The following is a 24,713-nucleotide window of genomic DNA, read 5'->3' as shown; positions in this document are numbered from 1 at the left end:
AGCTGGGTGGGGGAGAGAGTTAATGACCTGGAAGTGGGAGCAGGCATTAGCAGCAGTAAAGAGGGGAGTTGCTCTGCAGCCTCAAGGGCAGCTTGGAGCCTTGCTGATGAGATTTGCAGCTCTGGGAGAGGATGCACATTTTCAGTGAGCTGCTGTATTTTCATGTTTTGTACTTATCTCCATGGGGCTTGTTACTGCAGTACCTGGAGTTCATTATTCAGAGACAGGCATTATAGTGTGTTCATGTTACTTCTGAGGCAGAGAGGCTCATTTTAATAGGGAAACTGTGTAACAGCAGACAAAGAGAGCAGGTACTGACTTGAGGGATGGGAAGGGAAGAGTCATCCGAGGAGGAGGAGCTGAGAGCAGATCTGGGCTGGGAAGCTTAGCAAGCAGGGGATGCTCAAGGGACCAGTGAGGCAGAAAGGGCTTCCCGAGTGGTGATGCACCCAGCTGCAGTAGGAGTGCCTGCAGAGGTGAGGTCATGCATGGGTAGGGGAGCGCAGGAGACACTGGCACAGCTCAGGGTGCCTAGGGGAAGAGAATCTGTCCTCTGGGGTGAAGAGGAATGGCACAGAGCAAGCTCAAGGCCTGGGGCTCATTGACTTGCTCAGGCAAGTTCCTAACAAGGAGGAGAGGTGGTGGGAACTAGTGGGGAGGAAATGCTCTGGAGGCAGGGAGCCTGTGTGCAGGAGTTCTGATTTGTTTTCATTTAGGGGTGTCCTGTCCTGTTGATACAAGGAGCTGTTCCACTGCAGTGGGGAAAGTGGAGCTGCCCCACTGTGCTTGGTACAAACACCTCTGTGCTATTCTCTGGTCACTTCAGCGTGTGCAGTGTAACAGCCATGGCAAACAGTGTCCCCCAAGCTGTTGGCTTTGTCATGGTGTGTGAGCCCTGCTTGTCAGGAGGGGGCTGAGCCTGCTCAGGTAGAGGGGTGCCTGCAGCCATGGAGCAGTTGGCTGATGTTGGTGTCAGGGGAAGAGTCTGTACACGAAGAGAAAAGCTTTCAGGTTCAGTAGTCTGCTGTATTTTCAGGGATGGAAACTTCAGAGAAGAAAGTATTAGGAAACTTAAAATAAGCCTCTACTGATTCATGTGGCCAAGGTAGGAGGAGTTGAAGGCAGCAGGACAGCAGGCCTGCCACAGGAAACACCTCCTGAAAGCAAGGATTCATCTTGATACCAGAAAGTGCCTGTACAAGCAGTCCATCATAAACACACTGAGCACTGCAGCCTATAAGTATATCTGCCCTCTCCAACCATCAGGTTTTCTCTTGCAATCTTGGTTGTGTGACTTTGGCATGTGTATGGCAGTTTCCTAAATAGCTGGCAGCTAAACCTGAAGCTATGTTTTGTCTCTCTTCATGCAAGATGGTGAAGACTGTGGACAATTGAAGGCTGGTGGCAAGGACTTTTCCAGCCTCCTGATGCAGCCTGTTCACATGCAGTAAACACACCATGCTTTGAACATTTGCCTGTGGTGTTTTTGGGTGGGTGAGGAGTGCACAGGCATGTCCTATCAGCTAGGAGGGCCCATGTGTCCTGCTTCCTTCAGTGTTACCTGGGGGGCCACCAGTGCATCTTCTGTTTCTCTCTCTACCATCTTTTCTCTGTGGTGGCTCAGCATTCAGATTTTTCCATTCTTCCCTGTGGAAGGAGAGTGATGCAGAGTTGAGGACTCCCAAAGGCATCTGAACAATGTTTTGGCTGAGATATCCAAGTATTCAGGGTGAAAAATTAACTTCTCAGCCTTGGAAGCTGGCCAGCAAGGCTTTGTCCTGACTTAACTGAGCAGAGACCACTCTTTAGGATAAATTGCCTCCAGTTTGTAGTCTGGGCCTGCTTTGTTTGGCAAACACTGCTGTTTTTATCACAAGCTCATCTGGCTCCCTCCTCTTATCATGGGACAATGCTGCTCTGTGAAGGGAATCAAAACAAATGTAAACTGTAGAGAGTTCAAATCCTGTTGTCTCCCCCCACCTTGGCATGGAGCTGAGCTTGAAATGGAACCACTCAAGATTTCCTTCAAACAGAGCCAGGCCAGAACCAAAATTCTTCTGATTTCTCATTCAAAATAATGACTTGGCAAAAAAAAAGATGTTTTGTGTTGGCCCTGTTTTCCACAGGGAGTCTTTGCACTTGTTCTACAGATCTCAATCTCTAGAGCAGCATCTCCTTGAAGACAGCTTTCCCTGTTCCTACCTTGCTGCCTTCCCACCTGCTGCAGGTGCAGTAACTCTTGCTCTTGCACTGCAGTGCTGTGCTGCACCTCTTTGGAAACCAGTTCAGGGAAAGGACTGTGCAGAGCAGCTGCAGCTCAGCCAGGAAGGGATTGGTTATCTGGAGGATGGAGAGCTCTGCTGAGGTCCTGCACTCCCTCAAAACACTGCTGGTCACTGTCCTGGTGAGGTGTGCATTTGTATTGCTGTGCTCTATGTGGCAGTTGGGAATTATGGGGAAAGAAGGAGGTGATGTCCAAGGATTTCACTCACCTCTGCTCCCCATCCATTGTGCTATTCCTATCATATCCTAAACAGGTTCATCCTGCAGCTCTTTGGCTTCATGTACCAGCAGGAAGGAGGTGGCTCATGCAGCACAGCCAGGGTAGGCTGGATGCTGGTTCTCTCTGCTTCCTGGAAGGATGTTGCCCTCTTTTGTGCTGAGTTTTCCACAGTTTGGGTCAATATGAAATTAAAGGGTCAGTTATTGAGTCATTATGGTCCAAGTGGGATTTGGAACCAGCAGAGCTTCAGCAAGGTCAGAGGAGAGCGGAGCTGAGCAAACACTGGCTGGAGTTTCTGGTCACATGCTAAACATGAGAAAGTGCCTCTGTCAGTGCAGTTTAACAGGAGTGCAGTGGGAGAGGAGAATGCAGACAGAGTTTGTGTGGCTAAAAGAAGTAATATGGGAAAAGCCCATCTAGAGAAGTTCAGACAGCAGTGAGGCAGATATGGGAGAGAGCAGCCAGGATGAGCTGGGAGAGCCCACAGCCTGTGACCTAAGGGTGCCTGTGTTTGTATGTGTGGTCCATGTGGTTTTTAGGTGCTCCTGAACCACAAATGCAGCAGTGATTGTAGTGGTCTTCACTATTGCCTTTCCAAGGCTGTTATGTCTGCTCTGTACTACATACTGCTTTGCTTTTTCCCAGGTGATTCCTTGCACAAGGACAAAGAAGCAAATTACTTGTTTTCTAAACTTGCTTGTTGTGTGTTGTACAGAGTGCTGCACTGAGATTTCTCTTTGAACCACAGAAAGTTCTTATTTCTGCTTCATGTAACTTGTTGCAAGATGCGACTTTGCTTTCCATAGCCATAGCAGTGGCTGTGCTGAGGGGCTCCAGTGTCCTTGTGGTACCTCACAGCCATGAGGTATCAGGTGAAACTGGTGTTAACTTTGAAGGTATGCTGCAAATGTAACCAGCAGCTCTAGAGCTGACAGGAGCACGTGAGAAGCACTCAACTGCAAGGATAAAAAGCCTGCCCAGTTTCTTCATTCCAAGAAGATGCTGACGGCCTCTGCTCTTGAGGTTTGTAGGTAAAAGCTTCTGAGTTGCTTTACTCTCTTCTCCCTCATCAGGCTCAGCAGCAGCCGCAGCAGCCACAGCAGCAGACACAACAGCAGCCAACTTCAAATAAGCGGCCCAGTAACAGTGCTCCCCCTCCAACCCAGCTGAATAAAATCAAGTACTCAGGGGGACCCCAGATTGTGAAGAAGGAGCGCCGGCACAGCTCTTCCCGTTTCAATCTGAGCAAAAACCGGGAGCTGCAGAAACTCCCAGCCCTCAAAGGTAAAGAGGCAGTGGGGTGGAAGGGACCTGCGTGACAAGCTGCAGTTTCTCCAGGCAGTGTGTGGTGGTGTAAGGGTTCTTCCCAAAGCAACCCTTCCAGTATTCAGCTAGTTATATGGGCAGTGTAGCAAGGATGATTCTGGGAAAGGTGCTTGTTAGCAGGTAGAGAACTTATGGATGGCCTAAAATTAATAGAGTATTCTCAATGCAAACTGTGTACTTAGCTTCCCAGTTGAGCTATTTAAACCCTTGTGCTGAGGATTGCCTCAGATTCTTCAGCAGGTTGTGCAGGAAAGTGGTAAAGTGCAGAGACCTTGGTGCAGACTGTCCTTAGTTCCTACATCCACCCATTCCCAGGGAATGACCAGGCTTCCTCATCATTGTGTTTCCATTGCAAATTACGATAGTGCGATTGAACCTGTCCACGTTAGGGCAGCTTGCTATTAGCACTTAGTGTGCATTATGTGGCAATTAAACATGAGTGTGGACAAGGAGAAAGCATTTTCAGCGGTCATTGCTTGATGTTGCTCACAGACACAGACAGGCCTTTGTGGAAGGCCGAGGCAGTGTGTAATTTCCAGAAGTACCAAAAAGAGAATCTGTTAATGTACAGCTCCTGCCACCCTGGCCGCTCTCTTACACCCTGTTCTCTGGCAGGAGGGTTAAGCTACAGTGTGTGCTGCCCAGCTCCCTTTGTGTCTCTGGGGTGCAGGACATGGCTGTCACTGCTCTGCGAGCTGGTTGAGTTCCTTTTTCAGTGTACTCTGCATGTGCTTATCAGGTTGGAAATTGCTATCACCTCTGAAATCCCCTCATGGGATAGTTGCTTCAGAGCCTGGCAGTCTCTGCCTCCCTTGCCCCATGTCTGTAGCAGGGATAACACTGCCTCTCCCTCTTCCCCTCCAACAGTTCAAGTAAGAGGTGACAGGGGAAGGGGAAACCGCAGGGAGCAAACCACAGTGATCCCTGGGTAAACCAGGAAGATGATCTGCCTGTCTCCAAGGACAGATGTCCCTGCTTTCTCTGACAGATGCTCCTCCACATGAACGAGAAGAGCTTTTCATCCAGAAGCTGCGGCAGTGCTGTGTTCTTTTTGACTTCATCTCTGACCCCCTCAGTGACCTGAAGTTCAAGGAGGTGAAGCGAGCAGGTCTCAATGAGATGGTGGAATACATCACACACAACCGGGATGTTGTCACTGAGGCCATCTATCCTGAAGCTGTTATCATGGTAGGGCATGGAGCCAGTGTTTGTGTGGCTTGTGTGCCAAAGGAGCAGGGAAGTGTGGGAGGAGGAGGGGATGGGGATTTGTCAGAGAGGAGTGTGACCTCAGTCCTACCTATTCCTTATCTTCCCACCTCCAGAAAGAGAAGTGTGTGTGTGGGTGGTGGTAGTGACAGTGCCTGCCTTGGGGAGAGGTGGAAGCTCTTGCCTCTGGCACAGACTGCATTTGGGGAGGCTCTGTGCAGACTGTGACCCTACAGCCTGCAGGAAGGGATCAGTGTGTGGGCACAGCTGTGACAAATCACAGTGTCTTGCACTGCAGTGAAGGATTTGCTGTGTGGAGAGCCATCATGAGCTGTCAGAATATCATTCATGCAACTTTTTCATTCACCTCAGTTTTCAGTGAACCTCTTCCGGACGCTCCCACCATCGTCCAATCCCACAGGAGCAGAATTTGACCCCGAAGAAGATGAGCCTACATTAGAGGCTGCCTGGCCACACCTTCAGGTGAGGAATATAGATCTGGTGAATTTATCTCCAGGAAGCTGAGAGTCCACGTAAGGCTGGAGGCTGCCAGCCCTGCCACTGCTGCTTCAGCAGCCTTTGAGGGTTGCTAGGGGAAAACCAGGCCTCCCACCCAGGGGTCACAGGTGGCTCTTAGGTAGTGCAGGAAGCAAAGATGTCCTGGGAACTGGCTGATGCCTGTATGCAACATTCACCTGCAGATGGCTTTAGACAGACTAGGTGAAAAGGTTTAGGAAAGTGACAGTGAGCATGGTTTAGCAGAGCTCAGCAGTGGAAGTCAGGAGGAAGGCTTGAGGCACTTGCACAGGGATGTGTTGTCAAGCAGACAAAGGCAGAAAAAGAGGCAGGTACTGCAGAATGAGGCAGAAAATACAGAAAAGAAATAAGCTATCATTCTGCAGCAGTGGTTAATCACTTCTCACTGCTGCAGTTGACATAGGGATGTGAGCGTTGATAGAAATAGTGTGTCCTCAGCACCGGAGTGCTGTGAATGCTAGGCAGCATTTGTTTCTCAGAATTGAGTCAGCAGCTGCCAACATGGGTTTGTGGCAAATGAATGCTGAGCCTTTTGGTCAGCACCTCAGTTTTTTCTTTACTGCTGTCCTTGGCAGCTAGACCCTACCTGTGGATGCATGGTCCTATTATTCCTTTACTTCCAGAGTTAAACCTTTCAAATGCATCAATCTCATTTGGCCTAGTGGCCCCTCAGAACCATTAGGAGGGATGAGAGTGGACTCACTCCTCTCAGAGAACAGCAGGACCAGAAGTTGATGTTTCAGCACTGACAGCCTTCATAAAGCAAGCTGCCCTTTGTTTTCCAAGTGGGACACAACATGCAGCTTTCCTGGCTTAGTGAGGCCAAGCCAACCTTGAGTCAGTACCCAGGAGGCAGAGGACACTGCATGTTTTCCTGGGGTCCATTTCATTTCTCTGCTATTCTGTTATTCCTTGGTGTGTCTCAAGGGTATCCAGTGAGTCTGAGCCTTTGCCATCTCTGGAGATTTCTGATCTCTGTAGGAATTAATGATGCTGAAGATGTGAGAGGAGTTTCCCAGCCTAATGTCTTAATCTGAGTAGGTGGATGTTATCTTTGGGGGGACCTGAGGTGATGAGATCTCATGCAGATTTGGGCGGTTAAGTGCCACCAGAGACCCCTACCCATTAAAGTAAGGACGGCTGAGTTGATCCCACTGAGTAAGGAAACACTGGGTTTTGTGCTCCTGTTTGGGGCTTCCCAGCCTTTCCCTGAATCCTTAAGGAGAAGGAGAACATAAAATCTGAGCTAAACACTGGTGAGAGGACAGGGCGATTTCTAAGTAATCTCTCCTTTTCCCCCAACAGCTGGTGTACGAGTTCTTCCTCAGGTTCCTGGAATCACCTGACTTTCAACCAAATGTAGCCAAGAAATACATTGACCAGAAGTTTGTGCTGTCTGTAAGTAGCTGTTGCCCTTGCCACTGTGCACTACCTTTATGAAGGACATGCAGCAGATTTTGGTGTTTGATTATGTGACTTTTCCTTATTTGTCTTGAATGAGCAGACAGAATTTTCTGTGCAGGGCAAGTCTGTGGGCAAGCTGTAGTCACTGGAACTCATAACTCATTGTACAGGTGGAGAGGGGCATGGGGACCTTGCATGGGGGAAATCTGAGGACATGCAGCTTTGTAGAATGTGCAGGCCATCACTGTGCTTCTGAAGGTGAAAGAAAGGATGATGGTTCCAGCTTGTGACTCGGAGGTCACGTGCTTCAGGGAAATGACCACTGTACTCAGGGTGCTGAAAGCATCACTCAACTGAAAGAGCTATTTTTGCCAAACAGGAGCAGTGCCCAGTGTTGCTGGTAGCTTTGCCCAGACAGGCAGTATGCAGGCACTGACTGAATTTCTCTCCCCACAGCTGCTAGATCTCTTTGACAGTGAAGACCCCAGAGAACGAGACTTCCTAAAAACTATTCTGCACAGGATCTATGGGAAATTCCTGGGTTTGAGAGCATATGTAAGGAGGCAGATCAATAATATATTTTACAGGTGAGGTCTTTCTTAGTACCATTTAGACTCCCTGTCTCCAGCATTTTTCCTTCCTCTTGCTTATCAAACTATATCCAGCATTTAGCAATGACTTCTCATCCTTCTCTTTAGGTTCATCTATGAAACAGAACACCACAATGGGATTGCAGAGCTACTGGAGATCCTGGGAAGGTAAGGCCACCTTTGGGAGTCCCAGAGGGCCCATAGTGAGAGAGGCCTCCCAGCCCAGTGTGCTGTGTGAAAAGGCAGTGCCTTCCTTCAGCATTCCTTGCAGGAGAGACACCTCTCCCAGGGAATCTCAGTCTGACAGAGCATAAAGTACTCCCCAGCTTGCTGATAAATACACCTGTAACCTTCTCCTCCCCAGATCTGTCTCCTGTTCTTTTGAGTTTGAGTCCAGTCACACTTGCTATCTTGCCTGAGCAGGCAGTGAAACAGAAGAGCTCTTCACAGCTCTGAGTAGCCTTAGCAATGGGCAGCTTTCTCCAGGGTTTCAGCTTCCTTTGTGATTGTGGCCCTGTTGTGCTGCCATCCTCCTGTTCTCTAAAGCACAAGACTCAAGCACTGGGCTGCTTCAGTGCTGGCCTTCCCCAGAGGTTCTGCCTAAGTGTGTGTGGGCTCAGCCTGGCAGGGGCAGAGCAGAGTCCAGGCTCCATCAGAGGCATTTCCCTGTGGTGCCTGCCAAGAACACTCTGGCTGAGCTCAGTGTGCAGGCTGGGCTGCAGTGACCATGCTTTTGGTGGATGCTTCCTCAAGGGGCTGGTGAGAGCTAGTGTGTTTTGTGAGGTAAGAAGCACTGTATTTCTGCTGGGTCAAAATTTTAACAAGACTCTTGTTTCTTCTTAGCATAATCAATGGGTTTGCTTTGCCTCTGAAGGAAGAGCACAAGATGTTCCTCATCAGAGTTTTGTTACCACTGCACAAAGTGAAGTCTCTCAGTGTGTACCATCCACAGGTGAGAAGTACTTCAAGTTCCCAAGGCAGATTGGGACTTTGCAAAAGCTTATAGCTATTAAAAGCTGTATATATTTATACTAGTTTATAAGCTAATTGTTTAGAGCTATCCACCAGGCCACATTGTACAAAATTCTTGCTGTGAAATGTTCTGGGCTCTGCACTAGTCCCATACTGTAGTGGTTGTTCCATTCTTGTGATGTCTGGGCCTGTGCCACTGGATGATAGGAGGGTATCCTGACATTTCCCACTGTCTTAATGCTGTGGCTTGCTTTGTCTTCCTGTGCTGGAAGCTTGTGAAATACTGGGAGCCTGGTGAAACCGGAGAGGTAAATTTCCTAGCTGCAGTCATCAGCCTGTGCATGTGGTGTATCAGCTATTAGTCATCACTGATATATGTGGAGAAGTTGGCTTGCTAGTCTGCTAGATTGGTTTAGAAATTAATTTCTTCTAATTTTGAGTGCATAGCAGAAGAATAGAGAAGATCGGGACTTGGGATAGGAAGTGAAAAAATGTGTACTAAGTAGAGATGTCTGTTCTCTCAGCCTGTTTCTATGGGGCAGGGCTTTATGTCAGTCAGGTTTGTTCCTCCCCATTGTGTGTAGCTGTGCTTTCATCTGAATGTATTGGCTGTGGGCTACTCTGGGTGACTGAAGTTTTATCCTTTAAATTGCACAGATGTCCTGAGCTCAGGCCCTGCCTGCTTGTCTTAAAGTCTTCACTTGCCATCAGTAAACTGGATTTATTTAGAGCTGCAACGTAATGGGCATGGTGTTACTTCCAGCCTAGGAGGTGGTAGCACTTAGTCTTGGGTACACTTGAGGAAGCTCTAATCTTGCCATGTTTTCTTCCTACAGCTGGCATACTGTGTTGTACAGTTCTTGGAGAAAGACAGCAGCTTGACGGAACCAGTGAGTAACCTTGCTTCGCTTCTGTGTGACAGTCAAGTCCCAAAAAGCTTCACAGCTTCCTTAGAGCAGCCATTTTTCATCCTTTCTGTAAAGAGGCTGGGAGTCAGTGGTATTGTTTACTGGGCTTGCCTGGCTCCCTGGGGGTAGAAGGGGCTCTATTGCTCATGTGAAGCCTTTAGCATTCTCTCCTGAAAGCTTCAGAAAGGTGGGCTGTAATCTTCTTTTATGCTTCAGATCTTGGTGTAGCAGAAGGAACAGGATACCAAGCTGTTCTTCCAGGGCAGAGCTTCTGGCTAATGAGGGATACTGCAGAGACAAAATACATGACCATCTGATGGGACCAGAGCTTGTGGGGGCCCTGAAATAGTAAGAGTGCCTTCCAGACTGTTGGAGTTGGCTGCAGAATTGTGAGGATGAGGTTAGGGACATGGGACACAAGGTCTACTTAGGCTTGCCACTGTTCTTTGATGAATGTATTCTGCTTCCAGCTTTAGCATCAGTTTGCTACCTCCATAGAGGTAAGTCACATTGTAGACACATTTGCCTTCAGGATATAGTGCTGGGAAACAGCAGATTCTAAAATGTGAGCAGTGTAGATGGAGACCTCACACATTCTAATTACTGGCTGCACGGACCTGCAGTGTTAACCAGGCTAAATGCCAGCTTGGCAGAGGGTGCAAGAAGGAGACGAGTGTTTCTCCACCCACTGCAGGCCAGGAAATGTCTTCTACAGAGCTGAGCTTCAAAGGCTCAAAACAGCAGATGGGCAGAGAACACATACTTCTGTCACTGTAGTGGGGAGCACCAAAAGTGTGAGTGTTTTAATGAGTAATGCTGGCTGAGGTCGTTCTGTTCTCTGGCTCAAATGTGTGTGCTCATGGTGAGCCTGCCTGTGCTGGGTAGAAGCTGGTCAGCTGTTGTCAGCTTTCTGGCTCCACAGCTCTGACACCAGCAGTGCTGAAGCAGACCTCCTAGCTTTTCCTTTAAACATGGATCCTCCATTTCCTTTGTTCCCAAAAGCCTGCTCTGAAACAAACCGCATAAAGTAACTTCCTGACCACGTTGAGTACTTCCTGTGGCTGACATCCAGTCCTACAGCCTCCTGCCAAAGCACCTCAAAGGTTGAGGGAGAAGAGAGAAGCAGAAGTCTGCCAATATTCCTAGGCTTCACTTTGCAGTTTATTCAGATAGTGAAGCTCTGTAGCTCATCACTTTTTTCTGCATTACTGTTTAGTGGTCCCTGGATGGCAGACCCAGTCTGGCTTGGTGCAAAAGCAGTGGAATGGCCCAATCTCATTAGCTTCAGTGGATGTTGTGTTGTGTTTCAACCAGGCATACCAAGACCATACTGCCACAACATGCGTTCTGTTGAAGCACCTTGCTTGTGAAGGTTTTGAATAGACCCCCAAGATGACTGGTGTTACTGAAATCTGGAAAAATTACATGGCTTGTGCATCAGCAAGGGTCTGAATGCACGGGGAGATGTTACCAGCAGTGTTGGAAAAAGGCCAGATTACTCCCTTGCCTCCCAGAAGCTTGCTCAGCAAGGCTTGACATGGTAGCTCTTGCCTCAACAGCAGTCTGAAAGACTGCCAGGTGGGCAAGGCCTCGGATGTACTCAGTAACAGCAAACACACACTCCACACATCTCACACCACCTTGGCTGTAGGTGAAATTACTTCTGAGTCATTGAAGCTAACTCTTGCCTGAATGGCAGACATGAATAGTGACAAACATTGGGGATAATGAGCTACTGGCTTCTCAAGCCTTGATTTGGCAGAAACACAGTGCTCAGATATCTCTAATCCTGCTGTTGCATTGCCCACTACTGTCCCTCTGCTGCTCTGAAGTGCTCTCAAGTGCTGGCTTCAGGATCAGTTAGCTGAAGTACAGAGGTTTGAAAATGTCCACAGAGTAAGCATTTCTTCTTCCAACAGAGTGAAGGTCTGCAGAATCTTGGATTCTGCCTTTATAGTGTCTAGAAGTAGATGGGTACGACAGGAACCAGTATTAAAAATAAATAAGCAAAATCTAGTGAGATGTAGCCCTTCCCTATTCTTGTAAGCAATAGTTTTACTGAGCCAGAAGTTGCACCTGTATTGTCATATTTCATTATAACCATTAGGTGTAAACTCCATAAACTTGTCCGCTCCATTCTGGAGTCTGAACTTGGAGTCTCCACAAGTCTTATAAGAATGAGTTCCATAATCCAGTTACTTTTGTGTGAAGTAGCATTTCCTTTCCTTGTCCCAAACCCATCCATTGCTTTATTTATTTGATGCTCCCCAGTATTCAAGCTCTGTAGTGTTTTGAATAATGACTCTTGAGAGACCTTCTCCATAGCATTTCCAGCTTTATTAGTTGATCTTCCATGGTTACTTTGCCCTGTCTGCCAGCTGCTGCCCACTCCAGTTTCACCCGTCTGTGTTAAGCTGTGAAAGCTGTGATGGGGGATAAAAAGTGATTCTAAGCTTTGTGCTTGTAATATGAAATTGTAGCAGCCTAGGCAGAGCTGCTACCATGAGTGTAACTTGGCAGAATTTGGGCTTTTGTCTTTCTTCTCTGGTGACCCACCCTGACTTTCTGAGAAGGTCTGTTCTGTTACTTCCTCCCTTTTGCTGTTGTGACCAGACACTTAAAAATTCATTTTGCAGCTGGTGTTGACTTTGAGCCTCTAACACTGTCTCTGTACTCTTCCCACTCAGGTGATTGTGGGCTTGCTGAAGTTCTGGCCAAAAACTCACAGTCCCAAAGAGGTGATGTTCTTAAATGAGCTGGAGGAGATCCTGGACGTGATTGAGCCATCTGAGTTTGTGAAAGTTATGGAGCCCTTGTTCAGGCAGTTGGCCAAATGTGTCTCCAGCCCACACTTTCAGGTAGGTTGCAGTTCAGAGAGTAGATAGAGCATTGACTTGTAATCCACTTGGCATGTGAGGGTGACTCCACAGTTTTTGGCCTTGTATTTGGCATGTGGAGGAGTGACCAGGACGAGTATTGGGGTGACACGTGGTGGGAAGCAGTGAGAATCCTCAGCACCACCACAGTATGAGCTCATTCAGAGAGAAAAGAGTGGATCTGTGGAGCCTCTCCTGCTGCTCTGTGCTGTTCAGCACCATGTACTGCAGCAGGCTGGGGCTGGAGCACAGGTGCTCTGCCACCTCCTGGTTTAGCTAGCAAGGACAGAGGAGATCCATCCAAGGTCACCCTGTTGAAGTAAAACCAAGCACTCTGCAGTATTGGAGAGAGGCCAGCCCAAGGGACTGTGCTGGGAAAGTGCTTTGTTTTATTCTGGCACAGGTAGCAAAGAGTGAGGTGTACTGGAGAAGTGCTGGAGTTGAGTGTTTCTTCCTTGTTTCCACTGAAGGAAAACAGCTTGTAGTAGCTGGCTAGTATAATCTTTGTGGATGATAGTCTTAAGGTTTAAAATGTACAGGGTGGTGGGACCTGCTAGTAGCTCCTAGCAAGTGTTCTTGGCTCACTGTTTTAGTCTGCCATGAAGAGTGCCCAGGAAGAAGACAGCTTGCTAGTGAAACACATGGTTGACCCAGGTATGGGTGGAGTGTTAAAAAAGAAATGACACAGCCATCTCCCAAGTGAGAGTGACTGCTCAGTGAGGCAGGCTGGCTTCAGTCTGTCTTCTGGTATAGAGAGCTTCAAAGTCATGTGTTTACAAGCCAAAAACAAGGTCAGTCTAGGTCACACGTGTATGTAAAAAATTAGTTTTGTGTAAAGGACTAGGGGAACATGATGGAAACCAGCTGGACATGGATTACTGGTGTGGTGATGGGAACCAAAGGACTAATGTGACCTTTGGGTGTGGAGGCTGCTACCAGAAGGAACTAAGGAGCTTGAATAAAGTAGGTTAAAGGCTGGAGGAGAGACATCCTGTACTTGATAGCAGCCCTCATCTGCTGCCAAACTCTGAAGAATAATACTGAAAAACCTGGAGAAGGTGCAAACACCTTAGAGCCTAAGAGAATTAACCCCAAGGGCATCCCATACAGTCAAGCTGAACAGTCTACAACTTGTTAAAGAGCAAAATTAGGAATTGACTTCTTGGTGAGTCTGAGCACCTTGGTGGGAATGAGTTTCTTCCAAGTGGATTGTGTATTAATCTAGCAGAAAAAGGCTTAACCAGATCTTGAAAACCAAAAATTAGGTAACTGAACATAAAGTGAGTTTCATTTCATTTACATGTGTGGAACAATATGTTAAGGGGATATAGCAAGTTCTGCACTATCTGAAATGTAAAACTGAGTCTGGATGCCTCTTTTCCTACATTTTTAAGCCATTCTCAAGCTAGCACTAAATGCAGAAATTAGCCTGCGTTGTCTGTCACTGTGTGGAAACTTGTTAGACTTGTTTGTCTCGTTAGAGCAGGATGGCTGCCCCAAGATTTTCCATATTTTCACCTTTACTACATCAGGGGGTTGGATTGTGGGACTGGTCACTGAAACATACTTCAAAGCCCTGAGAGGCTGAGCTGTGGGAAAGTCAGGGAGGAATGGAACTTTACAGAGGGCAGTCTGAAGAAATGAAGAAGGCTTGGAGCTAATCTGAATTGGGACCTGGAGTAGATGACATTTCTGCCTTAAGTGTTGTGTGAAGGGTGTTGGAATCATTGGTATATTGGCAGTAGGTTTGTCTATTTAAGAACATGAGGTTTTTCTCAGAAAAGTGAGATGTGTCTGGCAGAGGCTAAGGCAAAGGAAGGATGAATGGCCTCAGAAGTTCATGAAGGTCAGCCCTGTGCTGTGAGGAAGCATGTGGGCTCCTTGGCTGGATGGTGACTTCCCTGTGCACCACAGGTGTTACTGGAAGGAGCCTCTTCAAGGATGGTTTTCTGTCCCTCTGCAGGTGGCAGAGCGAGCGCTGTACTATTGGAACAATGAATATATCATGAGCCTGATCAGCGATAACGCAGCCAAAATCCTCCCAATCATGTTTCCAGCTCTCTACAAGAACTCCAAGAGTCACTGGAACAAGTAGGTCTTCCCCCATGCTCTGACACCTGCTGGCAATCTTGGGGCATGCTGCTCCAGTGTTACAATGCGTGGTGCTTGGTGGCATCAGCTAAGACAGAGGAGTTGGTGGTGATATCAGTGTGTATCATGAAAAAAGGAGATTTTCTGAACCCTCAGAGTTTTCTGTCAGCACCCTTAGGAAAAGCAAGACCTTATGCCCAGCCAGTCTGCCAGTGTCCTGTTAGGGGTACTCTTCATCGAGCAGTCCTGCTGGGTCAGTTCAGCTGACTTATTCAGGGAAATATGCCAGTGGCATAAGAGAAACCATTCAGCAGTTCTTCCATGTTATTTTATTATGTTCCCTGTTGCTGGTGACTGCCAGTGCCTGCAAAGGACTTACACTGACAGTTCATGGAATGACATTCCTTATTAACAGAAAATCGTGACAGGTTAAGGTTCAAGGACTGCCAGTGAAAGTTTCTGACTGCAAAAACATATTCAAAGCAATCCAGAGAAGCTCTGATTCCCAGTAAAAGTATCCAGTGTGCAGAGAACGTTTCTTACCGCTGGGGAAGAAGATCGGTTCAGCCTGTTGACTGGTCCCAGGAGTTACAATGGAGTCTTCCCTAACTTACTCCTACTCTCAGCTTACTTTTATACTATTTCTTGATGTTTAGGTGGAGCTTGAGGGACTCTTAGTCATACATGCCTTTGTTACTGGCTGGTGTAAAATTCTCTGGCTTTGCTCAGAGGTGTAGTCAGTAGAGCATAGAATGCATGCCCTCTGAGGGGTGGTCACACTCTGGGATGGGTGACTTTGGGAAAGGGATGTGTGTTAATACAATTGTGTTACACTGAACCCAGTTCATCCCAGGAGGGTGATTTCTCCACAGCTCCTGGCTCAGCCACAAGACACCTCCTATCTCTGGTGGCTGACAGGCCCTGTGCAGTTTATCAGCTGCAAAGCACCATCGAGATCCCCTCCCTGCCAGGGCTTCCACAGAACTTGGCTGTGGTGTTTCCACTCTGCTCCACCCTCCATTCCATCCCCCTCAGCAGGGGGATGCAGGTTGTGTCTGTGGGGAACCATCCTGGAGCAGGCTTTGAGCAAGCCAGCAGCATTCCATCCAGGGATTAAGCTGAATTTTACCCCTGTAATTCCTGTACTGTTACACATTCTGTTAGGATGTGAATATAACTTCTCAGTGTCCTCTAATTTTGCCCCGACACTCTCCACAGCATGGAAGAGGGTCACAGCAGACCAGAGTGGCTTGCTTCTGCAAGGGTTGAGGCACCTGCATTTACCAGCCTTGGGGCCATTGAGTCTGCATAGAGTTTGATACCTGCCTGTCACTAATGTTGCCAGGCTTTTAGAAGTGTGCAGTAGATTTTCCATCAGACTTCTGGCTGCTTGTTAACTAATGTCCAACCCTTATGTTCTCTGTGACCAGAGAACTTGGCTAATACAGTGCCTGACTCCTTAAGTACAGGAAAAACAGAAAAAGCAGAACTAACTGGGAAGCTGTCCATGTCAAATATTGTCCCTTGTGCCTGATTCCTAGACACTACTATGTTTTATGGTTCTTTTATCAACTTCCTTTCTTCTGACTTTTTTATTTTATTCCTTACCTGGTTAATTCAAGTTTAGTTAATTTAATTGAACACATTTCCTTTAGTGAATTAGCTAAAAATTAATTCTAGGGAGGCTGGACAAGTCCAGAGCTCAGGAAAGGACTTTGTGTTCTCGTCTGAAACCCTTCACCAGTTCCGTGTCCCTGCAGCAGCCAAGATTCATGGTTCTGCTGTTCCTGTCTTTTCTGGTCTGCTTTCCAGTGGTATTGCAGAAGAAGTTCTGAAAGCATTTTCCTCTTATTTCTCCTTGTCTTTGAGCAACAGCCACATCTTCTCAGGGCAGGTTGAGTACCTCAGATTCTCCTCTTCCTTCCCACAGTTCACCTACTTGGTCAAACAGCCTGCTTAAGTCCAGCAGGGTTGCATCTCTCTTGCATGTTCCACTTGCAGAGCTGGTTGAGACACAGAGCTTAATCTGCTGAATCTCATCTTTTGCCTCTGGGTCAGGTATTTCAGAGACAGCTTCAACACTTGTTTTCATTCCCTAGGAGAGCGTTTGTCCCGTAGGGAGTTCACACACAGTGCAACCTATCCATAAATCACTGGCACAGAGCTGACTTTTCTTCTGTGATATTCTGTGTGCTGGTTCCCATCTCTTCAGGGCTGCTGTCTGTCTGTGTTTTGGGCAGCTCAGTGGAAAAGCTCATGACCAGATACTGGCAGCCCCAAAAAGTCTGTGTGTGTATGTGGTGTGAACAGCGGGAGGCACTAAACAGCCTTCAAAACAGCCCTGAACAGGGCCCTAGCATCCTTCATTTCCCATTTTAACTGCAAGAAATGAACACGTGAATGTGTATTTTTGCACTCATTAATCTGACCCCAGCAGGCCTGTCCCACGGTCTTCTCTTTCTTCTCCATCTCTTTCTCCATGTTGTAGTTCTTGCTGTGCTTATGGAAGGGATTTTGCCTTGGTAAGAGCTGGGATTGGGTGAGAATCTTTTGTCACATCGCTGTAGAATGAATTGCTGCTGCTGTTACCTCTGTCTGTGCTGCTGGTGCCAGCTCAGGTGTAAAAACCCTGCCCACCATGACTTGTTCTCCTTTCCTTATTCCTTTGCAGGACAATTCATGGGCTGATCTACAATGCACTGAAGCTTTTCATGGAGATGAACCAAAAGCTTTTTGATGACTGCACACAGCAATACAAGGCAGAGAAGCAGAAGTGAGTAAGAGGTTTTTGCCAAGTAACTTGAGCTCATCCTAAAGTCTCCTTGGGGTACAGTAACAGATGGTAGATGGCAATAGGCACAGGGGAAATGGAAAGGTGATAAGTAATTTTGTCAAAAAGTAGGATTCTTTAGCCATAACTATGAGTAGGGATGAGGTGTGCCCTTACAGTCGTGCTGAAGCAGGTAGCCTAGAAAAAAGTGACAGAGTTTGCTGAGTCATGAGTAAATAGATTGCCACATAGAGAATACTCAGCTTTGTTCTGCCTTGGAAATACTTACCAGTTCATAAATGTTGTAGTGAATGTCCTGTTGACTAGAACCCTATTGCTTTAGAAAGACTTTTCTGAAGAGTTGTTCTGCAGTGGGCATAATGCATCTTTCATGCCACAGGAGATGCTTTCAATTTTCCAGTGATAAAGATGGAATAATTCCTGCAGTTTCAAAGAGCGAATGGTGGGGATAAAATCTGAGCTCAGCAAGTACCTGTGCCATGATGCTGTAAAGAGGAAAGAACTCCACTTTTTCTGCTGCCTTGTGCTGATTTTGGTGCTTCTATGGCTTGCCTTGGTGAGCTGAGTCAGTCCAGTAAGCTAGAAGGAAACTTTTTTTTCCCCCCCTTGGGTCTATTTTCTGCTGACTTAGTGACATAAAATAGTAAAACAGTGCTCCTCATTTCTGGATGAGCCAGGGCTGCTGGTGGGGAGAGCAGAGCTAATCCGTGCTGGGAGCGTGGAACTCTGGGGTACATTCTGTTGTTTTGTGAAACTGGAGTAAATTCCTTGATAATAAGTATTAAGTTGATATATGAATTACACCTTCAGATGGGTAACCTGCTTATGGAGAAATTAAGGGTTTTTTTAGGATCTAAAATGGGAGCAAGCTAGTTTTCTTTTTTTCCCATTCTAGGGCGTTTGTGAAGCCCACAAATATCTTCACATATATTTTAAGTCACAGTGACAGTACATTTCCTGCAAGATTTACCTAGTTTTTCCATCAGGAGTTTTTTCTCCCTGTTTAGCTGCTGACCTGCTGAAGGTTCCAGCACTGGTGTGTCACTGATGGAGAATTGTTCTGAAAAAGCTCAACAAAACAGCTCAGTGCTGTCCAATAAAAGGATGAGTAGTCCTGCAGTTTTCTGTTCGTGTTAAGATGTTTTGGGTTTTTCTGGTCTAATGCCTCTGTGTCTAATTAGGCTTCAGAAAATGCTGTGCTGTGAACTAGAAAGCAGCATGTGTGGGAAGGATTGCATGTGCAAACAAACGCAGTAAACAGGAAATGGGGAAAAGGAGAGCGCTTGTATGTTCACTGTTAGATTGAAACCAGATGTTGAGAGACCTGATTATGGCTTACTCTCATTTGTAATTAGTTATCATGCCTGCAAGTGTCATTCCAGCTCAGTCACTGCTATACCCCCAGCTGTGCAGCCGCAGCCAGGGTAGTCATAAGGGACAGGATGGACTCTGCAGGGATATGTGGCAAGGCTGTCTCTCTGCTGTTCAGTGCAGATGGGCTGACTGCACCTTTCTAATGTCCCCAGACACCTTGAAACTGTTTGCATTATCAGAATCCTTTAGAAAACCAGTGAGGAAGCTGGGGCAGATAGTATCTTGTTCTGAATGAGTTATTAATTTCAGATGTTTTGGGGCTGGTTTGTTGGAGGTGTTTTTGTCACCCTGTGTTTTCTGGTGGAAAAATCTGCTGCTTCAAAACTTGGCAGCTTCACTCTCATTCTAAGCCTACATGACTTTCAAGAGTGTAATGTCATTATAGAGTTTAGGAACTTCCCTGACATGGGTAGATAGGGCACTAGAGAGACAAGTAGCTGGGATGAAAGTCATGTAGTTAATAGAAATAAAGCAGAGATTTTAGTGCAGATGTTCAAAATATAGAAGAGAATAACAAGGGGTGGTGGATGCTCACCTGTTGTTTGCAGTGAACATTCACTGTCCTGGGATTTACAAGTGGCCTTGCTGAACCGTCACTTCAGACGTGTGCCAAAATCTGTGCCAAGTTCAAGAGCTGTGCCTAGGCTGTTGGGGCAGCTCTCTGGTGTGTTATGGTTAGAGAGAGAAGGAACAGTGGGCGTGGAACCCTAGTTCTATTGGAAATTGTGGTTTGTCCCTCTGCATCTGGGGGGCACCAGGAAAATGTGTTTGAAATCCAGACTCTGCTCTACTCCTGGCAGCACAAAGCCAGGGCAAAAGTACCTGTGCAGCCCACTGTTGCCACCCTGTGCTCTGAGGTGAGCGAGGAGCATGCCTGCCTACCCTCTGCTAGTTGTAGTGTGTCCCCTCTCCTTGCCTCATCTCACCTGTAGATTTAGGTAGAATTATGGGTCTCTGAATGACAGAGCAGCTCTTCCCCTTGCCTGCACTTTTCTGCTGTCTCTTGCTTTTATCATCTTGTGAATGAAAGCTGTGCTTTCCCCAGGAGTTCACACTTGCTCTTGCTCCCTCTCTCTCTCTCCAGGGGAAGGTTCAGGATGAAGGAACGAGAAGAGATGTGGCAGAAAATAGAGGAGCTGGCTCGGCTGAACCCCCAGGTGAGTGACCACAGGACCTAGGATGAATGAGGCAACAATGTGCTGTTTCCTCAGCCCACGAGAGCAGGTTTTAATATCTGATCTCAGTCCTGTGAACACTGCTCCAGCAGTGGTCTGTTTCTCCCAAAAAACAGTGTTCTGGGAATGCTGGCAGCACTTTATCAGGCTGTGCCTCTGTAGCACTGATCTCCAAGTACTGCCTTATAGAGAGCACGTATGGGTTTATGGACCACACTCTGAACTGCAGCTGCACATGCAGCGTGCTGGGAGTCAGAGGGCACAGGGGAGGTGAGGAAATTCCTCCCTGCCTGTGTCCCTATTGCTGCCTTTCTAGGGGCCAGAGAAGGCAGCTGGAAGGACTGAGTGCTGTGTTAGCGTGCTGGGGGAGAAGGTGTGGTGTTGGTGGAGTGCTGACTCTGCAGCTGTCTGTGTTGTCTGCAGTACCCTATGTATTATGCACCTCTACCCTTGCCTTCTGTGTGCTGTATGGAAACGGAGACCCCGACTGCAGAGGATATACAGCTACTGAAGAAAACGGTGGAGACAGAGGCTGTGCAGGTGCGTACGTGACTCAAGTCCTTTCACAGTTGCTCCCAGTCCAGCCAGGACATCAGCATAACCAGAACTGGCTCTTTCCAAATGTTCTGAAGGTGAATGCCACTATTCTCACCCCTCATCATTAAGAGATCAATCTGTAGTCTGAAGAGTGGAGTTTATCTCACCTTCTCATTCTGGAAAAAGTGCCAATGGGACTTTTTTTGTGTCCTTTTGTCTGTGTTTGGTTCTCAGCCTGTTCTGAAGCATGCTGCAGTGCCACTCAGCATATCCTAGAGCAGTTGGATTCAGAGGCTGAAGGCATGAAGGGGTTTGCTACTGATTCCTGACTCCTTTTATTTGTTTCTAGATGCTGAAAGACATTAAGAAGGACAAAGTTTTGCTGCGCAGGAAGTCTGAGCTTCCACAGGACGTCTATACTATAAAAGCCTTGGAGGCCCACAAGAGAGCAGAAGAGTTTCTCACCTCAAGCCAGGAGGCTCTCTGACGGGCTCAGGAGATGGCCCAGGAAGCTCTGCCCCATCCCTTTCCTCCAGGGGTCATGGAAATGCACTCGGTTCTCATGTATAAGTAAGGAATGAACATGGTGAGCTGTGCCTGTCCTCCACTCCATCTGCATACCTCCAGGGTAGACCTGGTTTTATGTTATAACTTGTATCTCACCACTGTCTGTCCTCCTGCTTTTTCTCCATCCTCCTGCTTTTCCACCTTGGCTGTGCAGGCGTGAAGGGAGCCTGCCTAACTTCTGTTTGTATCAGTCCAGGCAGGACTCACTTCACTGTGAGCTGCCACCTGAATCTTACTCTGCCAGGAAGCCAGAGCCTTGCTCAGGCTCTGTGTTGGGCAGAGCCTGCCATGCGTGGCTCTGTGCTGCTCCAAACTCCAAGTGCCCATCTCTGTCACACCTGCCCCCATGCTGCCTGTGCAGCTGAGCCCTGCCATGGTCAGAGGCCAGGCTGAGCTTGGGGCAGAAGCAGAGTTTGTGAAGGCTCTGCTGCCTCTCCAGCCTGCCTTGGGGTGCAGCTCCACAGCTGAAGGGTCTTAATGTACAGCAGAGGAAATGTTTACTTCCACCTTTCTTTTGCTACAAGCCCCTTGTTCTGTTTCCCTGTCAGTGGAGTGGGGGTTCAGTGCTTTGCCACCCCCAGTTAATCTGGGCGCAAGCACTACATACTATTGCAGTCCTCCCTTTAGAGCATCCTTAGAAGCTCTCTTGTGAGAAAGTGAATTCCTTCTGCTGTTTGTGTTGGTCTGTGCTGACTCATCTCCTTCCCAATGTCTCTGGTTAATTGTGGGCCCAGAATTAACTTCTCGCTTTGTAGCAGGTGTCAGCCACTGACTTCTACTTTCTTCCTCTACCTGCTCAATTAAAATAATCCTGCAGCTCTCCTTTTGTCTCTATATCCCATCCTTAGCTCTTCAGGGCCAGGGTTTCTAGAAAGCTTGTGCTGCTAGTCATTTCTGCAAGCTAGTGGAAGCAATGGATGCACCTCATGGGGTGTGGCTGAGTTTGAGTGTTCATTTTCTCCTCGTTATTATCAATGGCTAAGCACTACTGCTGAATGCTTCTGTGGGTGCTCTGAGCAAAGTTCACCTGTCCTGTTATGTTGGCACCCGCTGTGGCCCGAGGCCCTTGTTAGTTATCACGTGGTGCATCAGGGACTCATGCTGACTTAGCATTTAGAAACACTTGCTGATAGCCCAGGGGCTAGCGCAGCACTTGGGTGCTACTGTGATCCAGCTTTCACCCCTGTTGTCTGTGGTGCAGATTTAGTGCCAGGCCAAGGTGCCATCTCTAGTTTGTCATAGAGAGGGAGTCCCTGCTTCTTACCTGCTGCACCTGCTTTCTTGACACATAAGCTCAGGTGGGTTTGCAGTAGTGCAGGGAGCCTGCGGGGTTGGTGCTAGCCTGACACTGCTTTGCAGCAGCGTGGGATGTTGTAGAAGGTTCTGGTGTATCTGCTTGTCCTCACCAGTAAACCATTCCCAGGTCAGAGGATCACCCCCTCTAATCTTTCTGCTCATGTGCAGCACATCTTTCCTCCAGCCCCAGCGAGGCTGTTTTGACCTGTGTATCCTGCATCCCTGCTCCATGTAGCTCTCTCCCGGCTCAGCCCTCACCAGGAATGCCACCATCTCTTGGGAGGAGCTGGCGGACTGCGTGAAATCCCCCAGTCACGCAGGACCCCACCTACCCTCCGCCTCACACAATGGGCCAGTTCGTCAGGAGACTTCAGAAACACCTCAGGGAGGTTATTGCTTATTTTGAACATTAGTCTGAGCTCATGATCAGCTGCCAATCAATTACCTCACGCCTGGCACAGCATGCGGACATGCACCGGGTGGTGCTGATGGCGCCAGAGCGGCCCAGCGGAAACGAGGGCTGCCAGGCTCAGGCTGGGCAGGAGGCTCCTTCCTGCTTCAGCCAGGCTCTCCAACTGGCTGCTTAGCATTGCTCTGTAAGCCAAGACCTCATTTTTAGATTGCTACAGCATGGTGTGCCCTCACTTGAGCCTGCTTGCTGCTGGGCAGTGGCTGCCTTTCCCCGCTGTGGGCTGCTCTGCCTGCATAGGGAACAGAATCTTGTGGTGTGCAGAGGCTGGCACTGTCCTGCAGATGATCTGTCTCTGCTGGCAGCCCCTGACCCGGCCAGAGGAATGCTGCTGGGGTTGTGCCACGTGCGGGGGCAGGATTGTAACACATCATGATTACGTGCTGTACAGCTTTGATGTTCCCATAGCTTTTTGTGTCTTGTTTTGGGTCAGGGAACTTAGGCTTAGTACCTTCACATCATCCTTTGTTTGCTGCCTATTCATTCCAGTGTCCTGGACACCTCAGAAGGGGACCATGTGAGACAGGGGGGAGTGTGCTCACCCTCTCACCACATGTACTGCTCATAGGCAGACCTGCATCTGCCACACTACAGCTGCCCCTCGCTCAATACTTGGTTTCTAGCATTAGTGCTGCTCATTTCTGCCTACGCCTTTCCCCACATCAGCCAAATGGACAGAACTGGAGCTGCCTCTTCCACTCCACCTGGCTTGCTCCTCCCAAGGGAAAAAAGCAAAACTACTGCATTCACACCCTGGACACAAGTATTAAGCTGCTTACAGTTCATATGTACATATGGTGTACTTTATTTTCAGTAGAGCATTACATAGTATGAAAGTGTTGGATTTTGTACAGATGTCCCTGTATGTACAGAACTAAATAAAACCAATCTCTTGGAATGACACATCTTGCTCTACCTGTGATCTCCTAACACACAGACCCTATCCTGAGAGGAGGGCCCTAGCCTGGATAGTGACTTCTCTAGTACTGTCAGCATGGGGCCAAGTCCAGTGTTTGTCCTGAGGGAATCAGGGCAAAGCCAGCCAAGCCCCATCACCCCATATGCATCCAGGCATGGAAACCAATGTGCTTCCTCAGAGGTAGAGGAAGCCAACACAAGGTCATCACATTGACTTATGCACCAGCCAGAACCAAGAAAAAAGGAGTGGGAAGGAAAACCAGACAATGTCAGTGGGACAAACTGGAAGGTTGATACTGGCAAGTCCTGTCAGCACCTGGCCCGGAGGCAGTGGGCACTTCCAGGGCCGAGGGAGGGCTGGGGTTTGCAGCCCCGCAGCTCAGCCCTCAATTCCACTGAGGCCGGGGGCCGCCAAGGCTCTGCCGGGCCTGCAGCGTGCGCTGCACCACATCCTTCCACTGCTCCTCCGAGATCTGGCTGGCCCAGGCAGGGATGCCCAGAGTGGGCAGCTTCACGCTGGCCATCGTCCTCTTCACCAGCTCCACATGCTCTGGGAACAGAGAGGCCGTGAGACCGCGGCGGAGCCCCGGGAGGGTCCTGCCGGAGACGCGGTTACCTGCATCCATAGGGATGGAGCTGCGGCTGCTCTGAGCCGTGGCGCCTTCCGCTGCCTCCTCCTCATTCTCCTCCTCGCTGTCCACCGGCGGGTCGGGCAGGTGCAGCCTCAGCATCTGCGGAGAAAGGCGGGCAGCGGGGGTCGGGACCGCGGGTGCCGCGACCCCCGGCCCGGCGGGAGGGGCTGGGCGGTACCTGCAGCCGCTCCTGCAGGCCGGGGCCCGCGTCGCCGACGCCCTGCTCCGGTTCCTGGCTCAGCGGCTGATACAAGTATCCGCCGCCTTCCTCCTCTTCCTCCTCCTCCTCCTCCTCATCGCCGCTCCAGCCCGCCGCGCCGTCAGGGCCCTCAGGCGGCCCAGGCTCCCGGGGACAGACGCGCTCGGGGCCCATGCTCCGCACCACCGCCATGCACCGGGCGCGGCGCCGAGGAGGTGCCGCCGCCCGGAACGGCCGCGGCCGCCGCGGGGCACTGTGGGTGTTGTAGTCCCTAAGCGGGCCGCAGGCGCGGCGGGCGGCGCCGCCGGTGCCATCGAGTGTCGCCATCGAGTGTCGCCATCT

The 24,713-nt window shown here is 48.8% G+C and overlaps 2 protein-coding genes across 3 annotated transcripts in view; one reads left to right on the top strand and one right to left on the bottom strand.

The window, feature by feature from the left end:
• Nucleotides 1-23,525, top strand: part of PPP2R5D (protein phosphatase 2 regulatory subunit B'delta) — a 27,302-nt gene extending 3,777 nt beyond the window's left edge. For both annotated transcript variants that reach the window (XM_033056403.1, XM_033056404.1), the window contains exons 3-16: nt 3,577-3,787; nt 4,818-5,017; nt 5,408-5,518; nt 6,878-6,970; nt 7,433-7,563; nt 7,675-7,734; nt 8,410-8,518; nt 9,375-9,428; nt 12,134-12,304; nt 14,286-14,413; nt 17,085-17,186; nt 19,663-19,735; nt 20,177-20,293; nt 20,640-23,525. In XM_033056403.1, the coding sequence (XP_032912294.1) occupies nt 3,577-3,787; nt 4,818-5,017; nt 5,408-5,518; nt 6,878-6,970; nt 7,433-7,563; nt 7,675-7,734; nt 8,410-8,518; nt 9,375-9,428; nt 12,134-12,304; nt 14,286-14,413; nt 17,085-17,186; nt 19,663-19,735; nt 20,177-20,293; nt 20,640-20,777 (1,698 nt within the window). In that variant the 3' untranslated portion in view covers nt 20,778-23,525. The remainder of the gene's footprint in view (nt 1-3,576; nt 3,788-4,817; nt 5,018-5,407; nt 5,519-6,877; nt 6,971-7,432; nt 7,564-7,674; nt 7,735-8,409; nt 8,519-9,374; nt 9,429-12,133; nt 12,305-14,285; nt 14,414-17,084; nt 17,187-19,662; nt 19,736-20,176; nt 20,294-20,639) is intronic.
• MEA1 (male-enhanced antigen 1) lies at nt 23,404-24,713 on the bottom strand. Its single transcript, XM_033056411.2, has 3 exons — nt 24,351-24,713; nt 24,157-24,271; nt 23,404-24,090 (listed from the first exon to the last, which is right to left on the bottom strand). The coding sequence occupies exons 1-3, from the start codon at nt 24,696-24,698 to the stop codon at nt 23,927-23,929; spliced, it is 627 nt and encodes a 208-aa protein (XP_032912302.1). The 5' UTR covers nt 24,699-24,713; the 3' UTR covers nt 23,404-23,926.

Source organism: Catharus ustulatus, chromosome 3 (assembly GCF_009819885.2).
Source record: "Catharus ustulatus isolate bCatUst1 chromosome 3, bCatUst1.pri.v2, whole genome shotgun sequence".
Classification (NCBI taxonomy): domain Eukaryota; kingdom Metazoa; phylum Chordata; class Aves; order Passeriformes; family Turdidae; genus Catharus; species Catharus ustulatus.
The sequence above is the reverse complement of the archived record's forward strand: the minus strand, read 5'-3'. Positions and strand labels throughout refer to the sequence as shown.

Coding starts and splice junctions, on each gene's coding strand:
- MEA1 (XM_033056411.2), bottom strand. CDS start 24,698: ATGGCGACACTCGATGGCACCGGCGGCGCCGCCCGCCGCGCCTGCGGC. Junction 24,272..24,350: donor GCCTGCAGGAGCGGCTGCAG/GTACCGCCCAGC, acceptor CTTTCTCCGCAG/ATGCTGAGGCTGCACCTGCC. Junction 24,091..24,156: donor CTCCATCCCTATGGATGCAG/GTAACCGCGTCT, acceptor CTCTGTTCCCAG/AGCATGTGGAGCTGGTGAAG.